The sequence below is a fragment of the Halichoeres trimaculatus genome, unplaced genomic scaffold (genome assembly GCF_033239565.1).
Source record: "Halichoeres trimaculatus isolate MK-OKI-2021-1 unplaced genomic scaffold, fHalTri1.1 fHalTri1_scaffold_2, whole genome shotgun sequence".
NCBI lineage: Eukaryota > Metazoa > Chordata > Actinopteri > Labriformes > Labridae > Halichoeres > Halichoeres trimaculatus.
In genome coordinates, this window is record NW_027437180.1 from 27,579,373 (window position 1) to 27,592,412 (window position 13,040).

Sequence of the window (13,040 nt, forward strand, 5' to 3'; positions counted from 1 at the left end):
TTGTTGTGTTTCCTAAATTAATCTGACCCCACCAACCTCACAATTATTGACCCTACTTGAGGCTAGTCAGACATGTGAGCTTACAAATACTGAACAGGTAGCTTGACAGATGGTCCAAAAACAGAGGTACATCTGCATAGAAACTGCAAGTTTCTGAACACAACTTAAGTCCTCGAGGTTGAGTACAGTTAGAAACTTTTTCCTCTAGGAGCCACTTCAAAAAAGACTGTATTTTATACTGGTGAAATTTTTGTTCCAAATCTTAATTTAAGTGCAGCCTCTCCATGTTTTGTCCTCTGTGTCTTGTCTTTTCACATCCTTTCTTGCATTTTGTAACTCTGAGCTTGGTAAAATTCCACCAAGGGCAGAACAACTTATTCTGTACTTCCAGCTGGATTTGGGAGGATTTCAATATTATTTCGAAATTCCCATGACAGCCTCTGCATAAAGAGCTCTTCTCTCTGTTGCTGATAGAGCCGGGACTAAGATTGTAAAGGTAAGGGGGGCTCCACTCGCGTATAGGCTCATGCTGACTGTGGTGAAGCTCGGAAATAGGAGGTGATAAAAGCAGTAACACAAACAGATTGTGTCTGTATGTGTTAGAGAGGGTGAGAACAAGTGTAAAAAATTGAGCCCCAGAAAAGAAACTGAGGAGTGAATGTGAGGAAAAAGAAGCACCAATACTTGCAGGGGTCTAACAAGAATACAACAAGGTCAACAACAATACTCGGAAGAAAAAAAAGGGCAGAAACACCAAACGGTGACACTGGTCAGAGCCCAGCAGGTACAAACCTCTTGGGGAAGGTGAACTTGATTGCGTTTTGTATGAAGCCATAGCAACAAGGACTGATGACAAACGCGGCTCCTGCCTGGATGCAATGCCCCATCACCATGTCTGTTGCTACACCACATGCATGAAGGGCAACCTGGAAAAAAAATGATAAAAACCTTACTTCCACATATAAAATAGAAACTTTCCTGAAAACAGTCTTTTCTTAAAGCTTAGACACTCAAACGCACCCACTCAGTCTCATTGATTACCTCAGAATGGCCACTGCTATTAAATACATGTGTGCTCTCAAAGGCGCAGACTTGGGGAGAAGAGCAAACAAAATGTATTAGTGCTTCAGGAGCGGAGGCACGAATGCATCAGGTTTCCCATTGAGTGGGTAAACTGTGCGTGGTGATGAACACCGAGCAATGCATTAATGGTGAGGTTATATATTAGATCATAGAAGGGTTTGAAAGAGCCAGCATTAGATCCAGTCTGTATTCATGCGAATTCTTTCAACCAGTACATTCGAAAAACTACATTATGCATTCTAAAAGGAAATGAGTTTAATATCCAAAGTAGAGTTGTAAAATAGATGATTTCTACTCAAGCGTGCATCAGTGAAATAGATTCTCTGCTAATGGTCCAAATAAAAAGCGTCATCAACAGCCTGATGCGACAATAGCTTTTCAGGCCCACTGAAATTAACCCAGTCCAACTCCTCCAACTTCTATTCTTGTCTTCAAAGAGGTTGTCACTTGGCGTCCAGGAGTCTGAGCCCTCTGCTTGTTTCCTTGACAGCAGTGCCGCAGAGCAGGAGTTCAGAAGCGGTCAGGACAGGGCTGTGCCAGGACTGGCTGCAGTTCTAAAGATCAGGGAATTTATAGAGACTCCAAACATGGCCGACACTCTCATAAGGTCGCTGACATGTTTTGGTTGGGGTGCATTCATCAGAGATGTAGAAGCTCTTGCTGGGAGTTGGTGATGTGGAGCCAACAGTACTTGAGTTTTTAGGGACTTAAATTGGAAACCAGAGGGTTTTTAGTTCAAGTTCCACTTGCAGATCGAAATGCCAACATTGGGTGCCAGTTAACTGTCTGGGCTGTGTCGAGGTCCCCTTGAGCAGCTGAATCACTAACTGCTAGGGGAGCAAGTTGGTGAGCAGCCTTTTCACTCTGACATCTCTCCAATGGACATTTTCAGTGTATCTTGTTTGTGCATGTGTGTATTTCCAGCCTATGTGTAAGTAGCGTGATCAGAGAGGAAACAAATCCAATTTCTCCTTGGGAATTAATAAAGATTATCTTCTCTTTCTTGGCTGCAGCTTGATTTCAAAAAACATCAAATTAGCATAGTTTCACATTTGATACCAACACTTTGGACAGAAACACACATTTTTGTTTTGATTCCCCTTTTTTTCCCATAACATTATCTCGCAAACGAGAATGCTGAGTTGGCTCTCTGACTACTCATCTGTAAAAAATTCACTCATCCCACTTCTCAAGCTGTGCATTAATTTTAACATGAAGCTAAGCGGGGAGGCTCTGCACATGAAAGCATAATCAGGGAGTAAAAGTTGGTGATTTACCATCTATTACTTGTATGGCTTTGCATCTCATTCACACTAAGTTTCTTATCCTGCATTTATTCCTGCAATCAGAGGAAAAGCTGAGCTAATGGTCTTTCCGTTGTGTGTTTCAGACTGCTGATTAGGAGGAGGAGCTCCCATCAAAGATTGTATGATGTTACATCCCACGAATCTGAGGCAAAAAATAATTAACAAAGTAACACCATCACTCTCTCCCAGCTACTTAATGGTGTGCATTAGTCATGCTGTGCTAAATCTTAATTACATTTTATAACCTTTAGCCTCCATTTAACATAAACAGCCTTTCAACTGAAAGAAATGCACAGCTTGAATGAAACATCCTACCGCGTTATTAACTAATAACTAATTAGACATTTCCCACTGATTCATGTTGGATCAATGACTCTGCCTGTTTAAACTGTATTGATAAAGGCAGTCCAATATGTTATAAGGGACAGTAATTAAAAAAAGGAAAACAGCAGGTGAAACTGTACAAACAATTCCGATTTATAGCCCTCTCCTGGATGTAAAGTATTTCATCCATGCTCAGTTAAGCATAAATCTCCCAAACATGCTTCACTTGAAGATAAATCTTAAATCAATATGCAACAAGCAAAGGACCAGAAGCCATTTAACAAACTGTTTTTCTTTGTGAATTTGTCTTTTAGGGAGAACAAAACCTCTTTCCATCAGCATCTTTCTCTCAATAATCACATCACAGAAATAATGAAGCTTCATTTTTCACTCTCACTCTAGTAATTGCATCCCTCTTCTGTCCTACTGAGGCCTGAGTCAGAGCAGATTGCTGCAATATAGCAAGCTAATGCTCTCCTTAATCTGTCCCACACCTGTCTGCACAGCGTGTTGCAAGCATCACAGTTGCAGAAGGGTGTGAAGTGACTGCTTATAAAAGATTTGGCACCTTTTCTTTGCTGTTGGAGAGTACCTGTTCAGCTTCTTCTGATGCACAGCTTTGACTTTATACAATTCTTAAATATCATATTGCAGTCTAATACAACCAGAGACAACTATCAGGTCTCTTGTCAGCAAAATTTTCTTTCAGCTGAGGTCTCACAAGGTTGTGAGTCTATTTTGTGTTGGCCTGCCCTTTTCTATACACAGGTACAAGTATGCAGGTAAGAATTTGTGTGTTATAAGTGTTATTACACACTTTCAAGTTATTTTCCTCTCAAAGTATTCCACTGCAGATAAACAGACTAAAGCAACATTTGGATTTAATGCCTTACTGCAAGTGTTCAATAGCCATTTTGTTCAGGGCTTAAAGCAATATCAACAATCAAGTTATCTTCATGCAAATGTAACAAAGACAAGTGGAGGAATCAATCCAAGCAATCAAACCCTTGAGCATAACTGAAGAATGACCTGCACCCAATAAAATCCTGGTCAACTTCAAGGTCCACAACTTTTTCTGCCTTGGAGGTCTGTGATGCTATCTGACAGAGAAAGAATAGGAACTAAATAAGCTTTGTGCGGAGGTGATACAGATCTTACACCTCTGACATGTGCAGACAGGAGGAGCAGACGCTAAGATTAGGGACATCTTACCTCAATTAGCCTTGATCAAGTGAATGTGACTAAAAAAAAAAGGGGACATGTATAATACATAAGTGGATTTAAACCAGTGTCTCCGGTCTTTTAAAATATCCATCATGCAGAGAGGCTACAGCAAAGCAAAAGCTGCACAAATACTGAGGCACTGAGAAACAAACCCAAGCAGCTGTTTCATACATAAATCTCAATGTTCATGTTGCGTGTCAGGAAAATTCATGTCTATGTGAGCATTTCCTTTCATACTGGGCAACAGAAAAAAACCCACCCCACTCCACACCCCTTATATTGTAGATGAGAATAATGTGTTGTTTGTTTTCTTGCCAAGTAGAACAGGTCTCAGTGGAGTGACGATACTGGAACAATAGCTACAGCTAATTACAGCAGGTACATATATATTCACTATTCGTCCCAGAGCGACTTCAAGTGAGGCTACTGGAGCAGCAAGCTTTTCAAAATCTGGGGTATGACACATATAAAGAAGACAGAGACAATCATGACAACACTGACCTGAGATACACAAATAACAACATTGGGGATGGGGAGTAAAATGAAATAAAGAGCGTGGGCACAAACGTCCCCGGATTTGAAAACATGAATTCAAAAGGTCCACATGAGGTAAGTAAAACATTTTTTGAATGTGAAAGCCTTGTTTAAGTGCGAACCAGCCAGAGTCTCACAGCCCATGGTGAAACATTTTTAAGGACCTTTCTGCTCAGAATTGATCGTAATTATCAGTTCAAGAAGTCAAGAGCTCTGCAGATGAAGGTGGGTGTTTCAAGCCCAGCAAAGGTTTTCACTAACAGGTGGAAAGTGCTATTCAATGCTGAATTTTATTCCTCTTTTGATCAGCATAGAGGTTAAAAGCTAGTAAAACATTTATTATAAAGATAGAGGAATAATAAAACTAATTTACAGTGTAAGATATAAAAACTGAACACACATAGACAGGCAGAATTGCAGCTTTGGCAGAGATGTGGGTGAAAAAAAAGCATGATGAGTTAAAAAGAAGAAGGGTGACACAGCCAACTGCACTGAATAAAACTGGAAATGGCTGGCAACAGTTTTTGCTTTATTGCAAACACTTTGAAAAGATTGAACCCTCCACAGAGGACTCTTCAGTCTTTAAGTAAAGCAAATCTCCAAAGACTTCTGCAGTGAAATCTTTTTAAAAGCACACCATAAGAGTCTTTAGACAACAGGTTTTGAAATCAAAAGAAAAAGCAACACAGACATGCCCCTTTTTTATTGTTCCTTAATAAACAGAGTCCTTCACTTCAGTAATGCCCTGGTCCTTCATTTTTAAGATGAAACTGCCTTTTGGTGTCCCTATAATCAGAGATGGGGGACAGTGACAAACACTGCCAGACGTGAAATGTCTGGGGCACCTAACGGGTATCTGATTCAAAGCTCCACTTCAGGAAATGAAAAGTCAAGTTAGCTGCACAGGCAAAAAAATAATTCCATGTTGGCATTTAAAGTTTCAGAGAAAAGATGAGGGAATGTCATGTGTGTGTGTGTGTGTGTGTGTGTGTGTGTGTGTGTGTGTGTGTGTGTGTGTGTGTGTGTGTGTGTGTGTGTGTGTGTGTGTGTGTGTGTGTGTGTGATGGGTGGCTGAGTCCCTCTGAAATATTTAAATATTATAAAAGGAAAATCCACATTGTTCAGACACAGAGCAGTGAAGTAAAGTGGTGATTGTAAAGTCACATCTTGTTGATGCGGTGTTTGTGTAGTGCATGTGTTTGCACTGATAGGGATGGCTAAGTGATTATCATTACAGCAATACTTTGTTTAACCTTTAGAGAAATTGTCATAAAAGCAAAACTGGTGAATGTCTTAAAAGCATGCTTTCATAAACCACGGAAGTACAGGTCATTAATGTGCACACGGATTTGAGGAACACAGTTTGTTTTACCTCTATGAAAAAGCTTGCCTCATAAACCTTATTTGTGATGCTTTTATTTTCGTTCTCACGACTTAGGCCTGGGCTGGTATTACCCTGTTTTTAATTATAAACAAAAGGCTTTTTATTCTGATATGATTAAAAAAAAGTATTTTTTTTCGGATTGCACAGGGATGTCAGTGAGAAATGACAGTAAAATCAACTGTAAGGGGATGAAATGTTGTAGCTCAGCCCAAAAAGACACAAGTTTGAACTATTAGGAGTTTTGATACTACACTTATGACTAAAGGCAGCTTTAAATTAAAGATATCCTAATGACAGGAAATGAAGAGGAATTTGGTAAATCCACATTAATTACATATTAATGGCCTTTTATTTTTTTTACAAGCTCTAGTGCAAATTTCAGAATTTATTAAAAAAAAACAGTTTAAAGGTCTGACTTAATTTTAGCGATGTATTCTAAAATGGAATCAGTGAAAGCTGTGGTAATAAGGCCGTGAGAGACTTTTTCTGCACTTATTCTTAATTTAATTTCTTTACAGCTTGCTTACCCAACTATTATTTGTTCCCCTTTGACCGTAATAGTTTTGCCTCCTAATCCTGATTGTTTAACTATAATATAAGGGATGATTAAATTTTCAATGAGGAAGTTCTTTTCATGTGCATTGTAGAAAGCTGTTAAAAAGATTGAAATGTTTCTGATTTGTTAACTGAAAGTTAATATTACACTTTAATACTGTACTGTATGCTTTTGTGTTTCTACATATTACATTTACAGAGGATTATCATTCTGGGCTAATATGTAACAATTCATCAGACTATTCTCTTTTCTACTTTTTTAACCCTGCAAAAAATCAAACTTTCTTTTCTGACTACAGTACAATAATACTCAACCTTACTGTATAATTTATGAGGTCAAGTGAGGTAACATCTTGTGTACAAAATTAATGTAATATCAAATCAAACTGGAGAGCATGGGTCCATAATGATTTTTTGTGAAGTGCTTCTTCCTTTGATTTACTCACCCCAATTTGAAACGGTCCAGTGAAATAGTCCAGATTGGCCTGAATGAAGCCAATGTTTTTTAGTCCAAGGTCAGCACTGCGACTCTGGGCTCTGAGCAGAGACTCTTCTTTGTTCTCGATGAGGAGAACCTTGAATATAGAGAAAGAAAACATGTCCAATGTAATAATGACCATCAATGACTTGCAAACCATCAAAATCTGTTTTTGTTAAAACTTTAAACAGCAACATTTTGGAATTGGTACACTGCTGAAGTTATGAAAATAACGAAAAGTGATGGTGAATAGATGCTTCGTATGTCAAAATCATATCTTTCAAAAGATTTTTTTTTCTCAAACGCTGCACAACCTCATCTGCAAAAACAAATGTTACCTGGCAGTCTGGTAGAGTGTGGGCCAAAACAATTCCTACATGCCCCTGGGAGAGTCAGAGTAAAGAGAGAGAAAATAAAATGAGAATGCACATCAGGAAAACAGCACACATCAATGAGGACATCAATTGAGTGATGATTAGTGCTGCCCTTTCCTACCAGGAATCGACCTTTCACACATGCACAGCTTCCAAACTGAGCAGGCATTTCCATGACTATAATTATCAGCCTGCCTGTGTGTACTGCCAACAACAAAAGATATGTAAAAAGGAAGGAGAAAAGAAAATAACTAGCTCCTTTCAGATGCTTGCTAATGGAGCAGCAGCGTGGTGTAGCTGTGGTCAGGCACGGGGATAATTATACAAGCATAGCTGGACTGATGGATGAACACACCGTTCCACTGCAGAAATCCACGACGGTGTAGCCCGGCTTGGCCAGCTCAGTAACCATGGCAACCAAGTTATTCAGCTGTTGCCTCTTCCTGTCAGCACGGATATTTGACATTTTCCCTGCAAAAAAAAGGGCACAAGTTGGTTTGCACTTGAAAAGAAAGCATAAATTGAGCAACAGGGGTTTGGGTTTTTTGTTTTTAATGGGTCAAACAACTTTGAGGGAAAAAAAGTACATGTATTTTCTATGAAAGTGTTTGTAATCCAGTTTGAAAAAGAGACAACAGATGAATCACACCAACTAATCAAGCTACTCTGACATATTTTTTGTTCATTGTTTGAGTGTGTGTACGTTTACTGTGCCTCTGTTTATTTATATTTCACATTTTTTACTGCTATATTTTCCAACCCTTCATTTGATCTGTTCTTCGATAGAAAGAGAAAATACATCGGAGTAAATAGCATAATTATGGGTTAATACATCAAAACTTTTAGCTGGTAGCCTTGACAGATTTTGAAGAAGTAAAACAAGTTGACCAACATACCATTTCATACATTGAAAGATTCACAATCTGCCAGAGGTGTGATTCTCATGCCTGTCTATCTCAACTATCATAGCCACACCCTGCTAGCTGCTTAGTTACCTGCCTTCCAATGCATTATTTCAGTTCAACATCTTTTTTTTTTTTTTTTTTGCAGGTAGGACAGCTGTGAAGTGTTTTACTAGCTGTGTGGTGTAAACACTAGCATACTCCTCAATTTCTAATGTCTTTCTAACTTCACGTTTTCTTTTATCACCATGGAAGTGTTTGTTTATCCTTTGTCAGTCAGCTTGCCTCCAGGCTAATTATCATTTTGTTCAATGTGACAACTAACAAAGTGTGTGGTGTGTAGTCTTCAGGATCCCCTCACATGACAGGATAGCTGACAGCAAGTCCTGAACATGTTTAATGTTTGCAATTCCAACTCTGCATGGCCACGTACATTTCCAAAGCAGTCCGGCGGGAGCAAATTCGCTCTAAACGCACTTCACACCACAGAAAAATCTGGGGAGTTAATTCTTACAAACCAGTAGCAGAAGTAGGTAGTGGCTCCTCTGAAAACTCAAAGCACGTTTGGCTTTTTGTCTTACCAGATGTGACAGAAATCAGCTATTGGGGTTGTGTTCCAAAATGTTGCTAGAAGCCTCTTTGCAATTTATGGTGGTACATTTTTTTGACACTTTAAATCGTGACTTTGGTCAAATATCTTCTTTTTGATTCCTTAAAGTGACTGTGAGGCCTATCTGTTTGAAGTGAATTTCAGCAACACCTTTGGCCAGAGTCAGACACCCGCCTGACATGACTCGTAACAAGATGTGTGTTTGTTTGGGAAAATATGGAGATCTTCTTTTTAACACCACTTTTCTTTGTTTAAGCTAACTTTTTGCCAGGTACAATGTGACGAGGTGAGGTATTAATCAACAGTTACATAGCACTTTCACTTGAAATGTGACAACAAGCAAACTGTGTAGGTCTGTACTGTAGTTTAGTAGCTGACTATATTTAGCACTACTCACAGCCGGATGCTCTGTGATGTGTCAGTAATGTGTAACATTAGCAAATCCTCATCCTCACTCTTCATGCTTTTCTGTCCTTTTTCTTTTTGCCAGCCCTACTCCAGTGTCCAACATTATCTCAAAATTAATCACAGAAATTGTTTTCAGCAGAGATAAACAGAGATGTGTTGTCACAGACTTTGATGTGCTGTGAACCAATCTGGTCTTGTCCGACCTGATTGAGAAGCTGAGAAACAGCACTTAGAAATAACATTTATTGATGTGTTAATTTCATTTTAAATTGTGAATTACAATCAGGCATATTTCTGGAAGTGAGAGTTTTTCGAGACCACTTAGAAAATCCCTACAGTCCCTTCAAAGATTGGAGTTCAGCAGATCAAGATGATCAATCCTTTTAAAGTCAGTTGCCCATTCAAAAAAATGTCTGTCTCTGCAACAGTGAGCCTGATTATACAGAAGTGTTTCCAATGCTGAAGTAAAGCTACAAGTTTGTAGTAAGGGAGACCAGTATGGTAGTAACACTTTTAACCTTGACACCTTCAACTCACTGAATTTTTGAGTCAGAGTTTTCAAACTTTAATCCAAAGTAGCCACATTTGTTTACTACAAACAACACCACTTCAAACCTCTACAAGATAATCACAGACCTTATCAAGTGATGTCAAATACATGGTGATCCTTTGTTACAACCACACCCATTAAAAAATACTTTCCTACCTGTAAATCATTTTTTTTCTCTTTAGAATATCCATGAACCTGTTTCCAGCCCTGACAATCACCATGTGTGATCATGGCGAAAGTGGGTAAATATTAAAATGATTATATGACTCCTATCTTAACCCTGATTGGTGGAATTTATGGTGTTACAACTCTCCCCGTGTTAAAAGCATACCCAGTCTCCCCTACTTTTAAACACAGGGTGAATAAGTGCTGCACTAAGACAACAATAAAAAAAAAAGAATAAAGATTTAATTTTGTTATTAACAAACCAGAAAACAAGAGGCGAACTAGAGATGGGACAATACTTTTCATTACTCAAATGGCTCTCTATCCTCTACAGTAACACTTACAGCTAAACTTTTGATTTACAGCCAACCATTCCAGGTAATGGTTATAACACATAGATGAAAAAGCCTCTACTCTCTCATCAGCATGTTTCCAGCCAATTGCCAACAAGGGAGCACAAACCATCTTTCAACATCATCAAAAGCAAGCCTGCAAGCCAAACTCAAGTGTCCTTGTTGTTTGCTTCAGAACTTTGTGCTGCTGTGCTGAGCAGTGAGAACCCCATTAACTCAAAGCACATTTCAGTCTCCAGCCTCTTCCTTCTGCAGTGAGCCGTCTGCGCTCTGTGCCTATACCGTCTCTGGTCCATAAATCTGGAGTGATGTGCGTGTCATTTACTTCAGAGTCACATACTCAAGCACACACAAATGGAATATCGTTAAAATATTATTCCTTCGTTTCCTGTTCACGCTGCTTTGTATGTGAAGACAGGGGAGGAGAACCGTTTTCATTCTGGCTATATGAATAGGACATTTCATAGGGGCATTCTCTAACACTGGCTTTTACTGAGCTGATCCCAAGCTGTAGGAAGAACACAATAAAGAAAGTGAGGGGAGAATTTAAATACAGTGGAGCAGCAGGAAGGTAATTGGCAAGACTTTGAGCTTCATTTGGAAGAGTTATTCACATGGGTGCAGGCTTGTCTACATATCCACAGCTCCAGAGAAGCTTTAGTATTGAGGCCTTTTGATGCAGCAGACACATTTAGATTTTAATTGCAGATTACATTACAGAGTGTGATAAAGACAACAGGGCACAAATAGAAAGGGATCTAAGACTCGGCTTAGCGTGAAGAACGCGGATAGCTAAATAAAGCAACAGGGCAAGTTCAGGGCAGCTGAAAGGAGCTTTGAACCCCACAATGATACTATGTTAGCTCACAAAGTTTGTTAGCTTGTTTGTTAAACCACTGCTTTTTTCCCTTATTTACATATAAGACACTATTTCATATCTGCAGTCAGCCAACAGCTTTGTGATTGATTTGAGGTGATTTTTAGGTTTTGCCTTATTTTGACACTGTGTTTGGACTTAACCTACTTCTGGGGAATAAGAAACTTTTCTTTCACAGCTAAATTTTACAAGTCACGACTATATTTTTTATTTCACTCACGTGACATGGGAAGAAGACAGCGAATGGTTTAAAGCTTTGGCAGAATGAGCTAAAAGATGCTACAAGGGTATGTACCATAAATGGCTGCCCTTCTGTACTAACAGCAGCTAACAACTGATGCAGCTCAGTATCAAGTCTGTGAAATACATCCCATAAGTTGAAAACAAACAGTTTAACTAAAAAAAAACAACAACAAAGAGCAACAAATATAAAAAAGTATAGTCGATGTAAAGTCCCACGTGTATGTTTTACTTTCTAAAATATACTGAAACTAGACTTTGTTTGGCAAAAAAGGTCATCACCCAGCTTGAGGTACAGCTGATGAGTTAAAAAGACTGAGTGGGCGGCAGCAGAAGAACTCAAATACTTCTTTTGTCTGAACTCAATTTGATAATGTTGTTTCAGGAAAAAGAGAAGAAGTGGGAGAGTTCTTGAAGGTTCGTGCCCTGGGTTACTGTAACTGAGTCAGATTCAGTCAACTTTAAATGAACAGAAGTATGAGTCCAAAAGTATCAAGGTTAAAAAGCCACAAGATTCAAAGAAAATACATTTCAGAGAGTGCATTTCAGTGAGAACATTAAACAGCACCAATGATGATGAGGTTGTTGAACATAGAGAGCAAAAAGGATTTACCAGCAATGAAAATTGTGTCTTAATTCAGGGGTGACAAACCAGTGAAATGAAAAGGAGGAGCATTAGTATTTTGCTTGCGGAGACAAATGGTAGTTAAAATGTAATATCTTTTGTCAGTTAACCAAGTTAACTGACAAAATCAATCTGAGATCCATTTTCTACTTTATTTCCTTCTGTAAAAGCACAGCTAGAAGTGAGGATAAACTAATAAATAATAAACACTTGAATAACCAACAGTAGTGTAGCTAAATGTTTCAGTATTTCACAGCACTGCATCCAAAGAAACATAAATGCTAAATTTAGAAAATTCAATGTGGATAAATGTGATTGATTTTATGTGAGATCTGTTGCATCCTGAAGCCTGCCCTTTTTATATCATGCTGACATAAATAACACACACAGGCAAGGAAGTCTGCCAGGGATTTCGTGAGACTAAATCATTTGCCTTAGGATCGATGTCAATTTGCGGAACAGAACGCTGCATTTTCCATGAGCTAGTACAACAACCCTTACACTTAGCAAACCCATTACAGCTACGGGATGGTGGAGGTTATTACTCACCATGTTCATCCTTTTAGCTTGGTATGTTGGCAGACATATATTTGTTAAATAGCACAAAAGTGCAGGCAGAGCTAAAAGGAGAGAGGGCTTTGATGGCATTCATGGAATAGTTGTTGAGGACTCAGCACTGTAAATCTTAACATTGTATGGGCATCAGAGTTAGAGATGGATTACAGGCTTCATCATAAATAAATAATAATGAGGAGGTGGACAAAACGCTGTAGTAATCCATCTAAGTAATTAAAAATGCCATTCTGTAGGATGGACGACTGAGTAAGACATCAGTATTAGTCCTCTTTTACAGGTGCCAAAAGTCTGATGTACCATGAACGGGACACAGGTGTGATAACTCAGTAATATCTGAACCAAGTCTCCGGAGCATAACGAGTTTTATCACTGCAAGAATGAGGCCCTGCCTACTTATTGAGGGACTACCTTTCCATTCAATAAGATATACCATTACTTTTATACACTTTTTCAGATTCCCAGTTTAAAAAC

The 13,040-nt window shown here is 38.8% G+C and overlaps 1 protein-coding gene across 1 annotated transcript in view; it reads right to left on the reverse strand.

Moving 5' to 3' along the window:
- gstcd (glutathione S-transferase, C-terminal domain containing) overlaps window positions 1-13,040 on the reverse strand; it is a 57,389-nt gene that overhangs the window by 9,387 nt on the left and 34,962 nt on the right. Inside the window, exons 6-9 of the mRNA XM_074683798.1 lie at window positions 7,619-7,734; window positions 7,228-7,272; window positions 6,858-6,986; window positions 793-926 (exon numbers count right to left, since the gene is read on the reverse strand). Of these exons, the coding sequence (XP_074539899.1) occupies window positions 793-926; window positions 6,858-6,986; window positions 7,228-7,272; window positions 7,619-7,734 (424 nt within the window). The remainder of the gene's footprint in view (window positions 1-792; window positions 927-6,857; window positions 6,987-7,227; window positions 7,273-7,618; window positions 7,735-13,040) is intronic.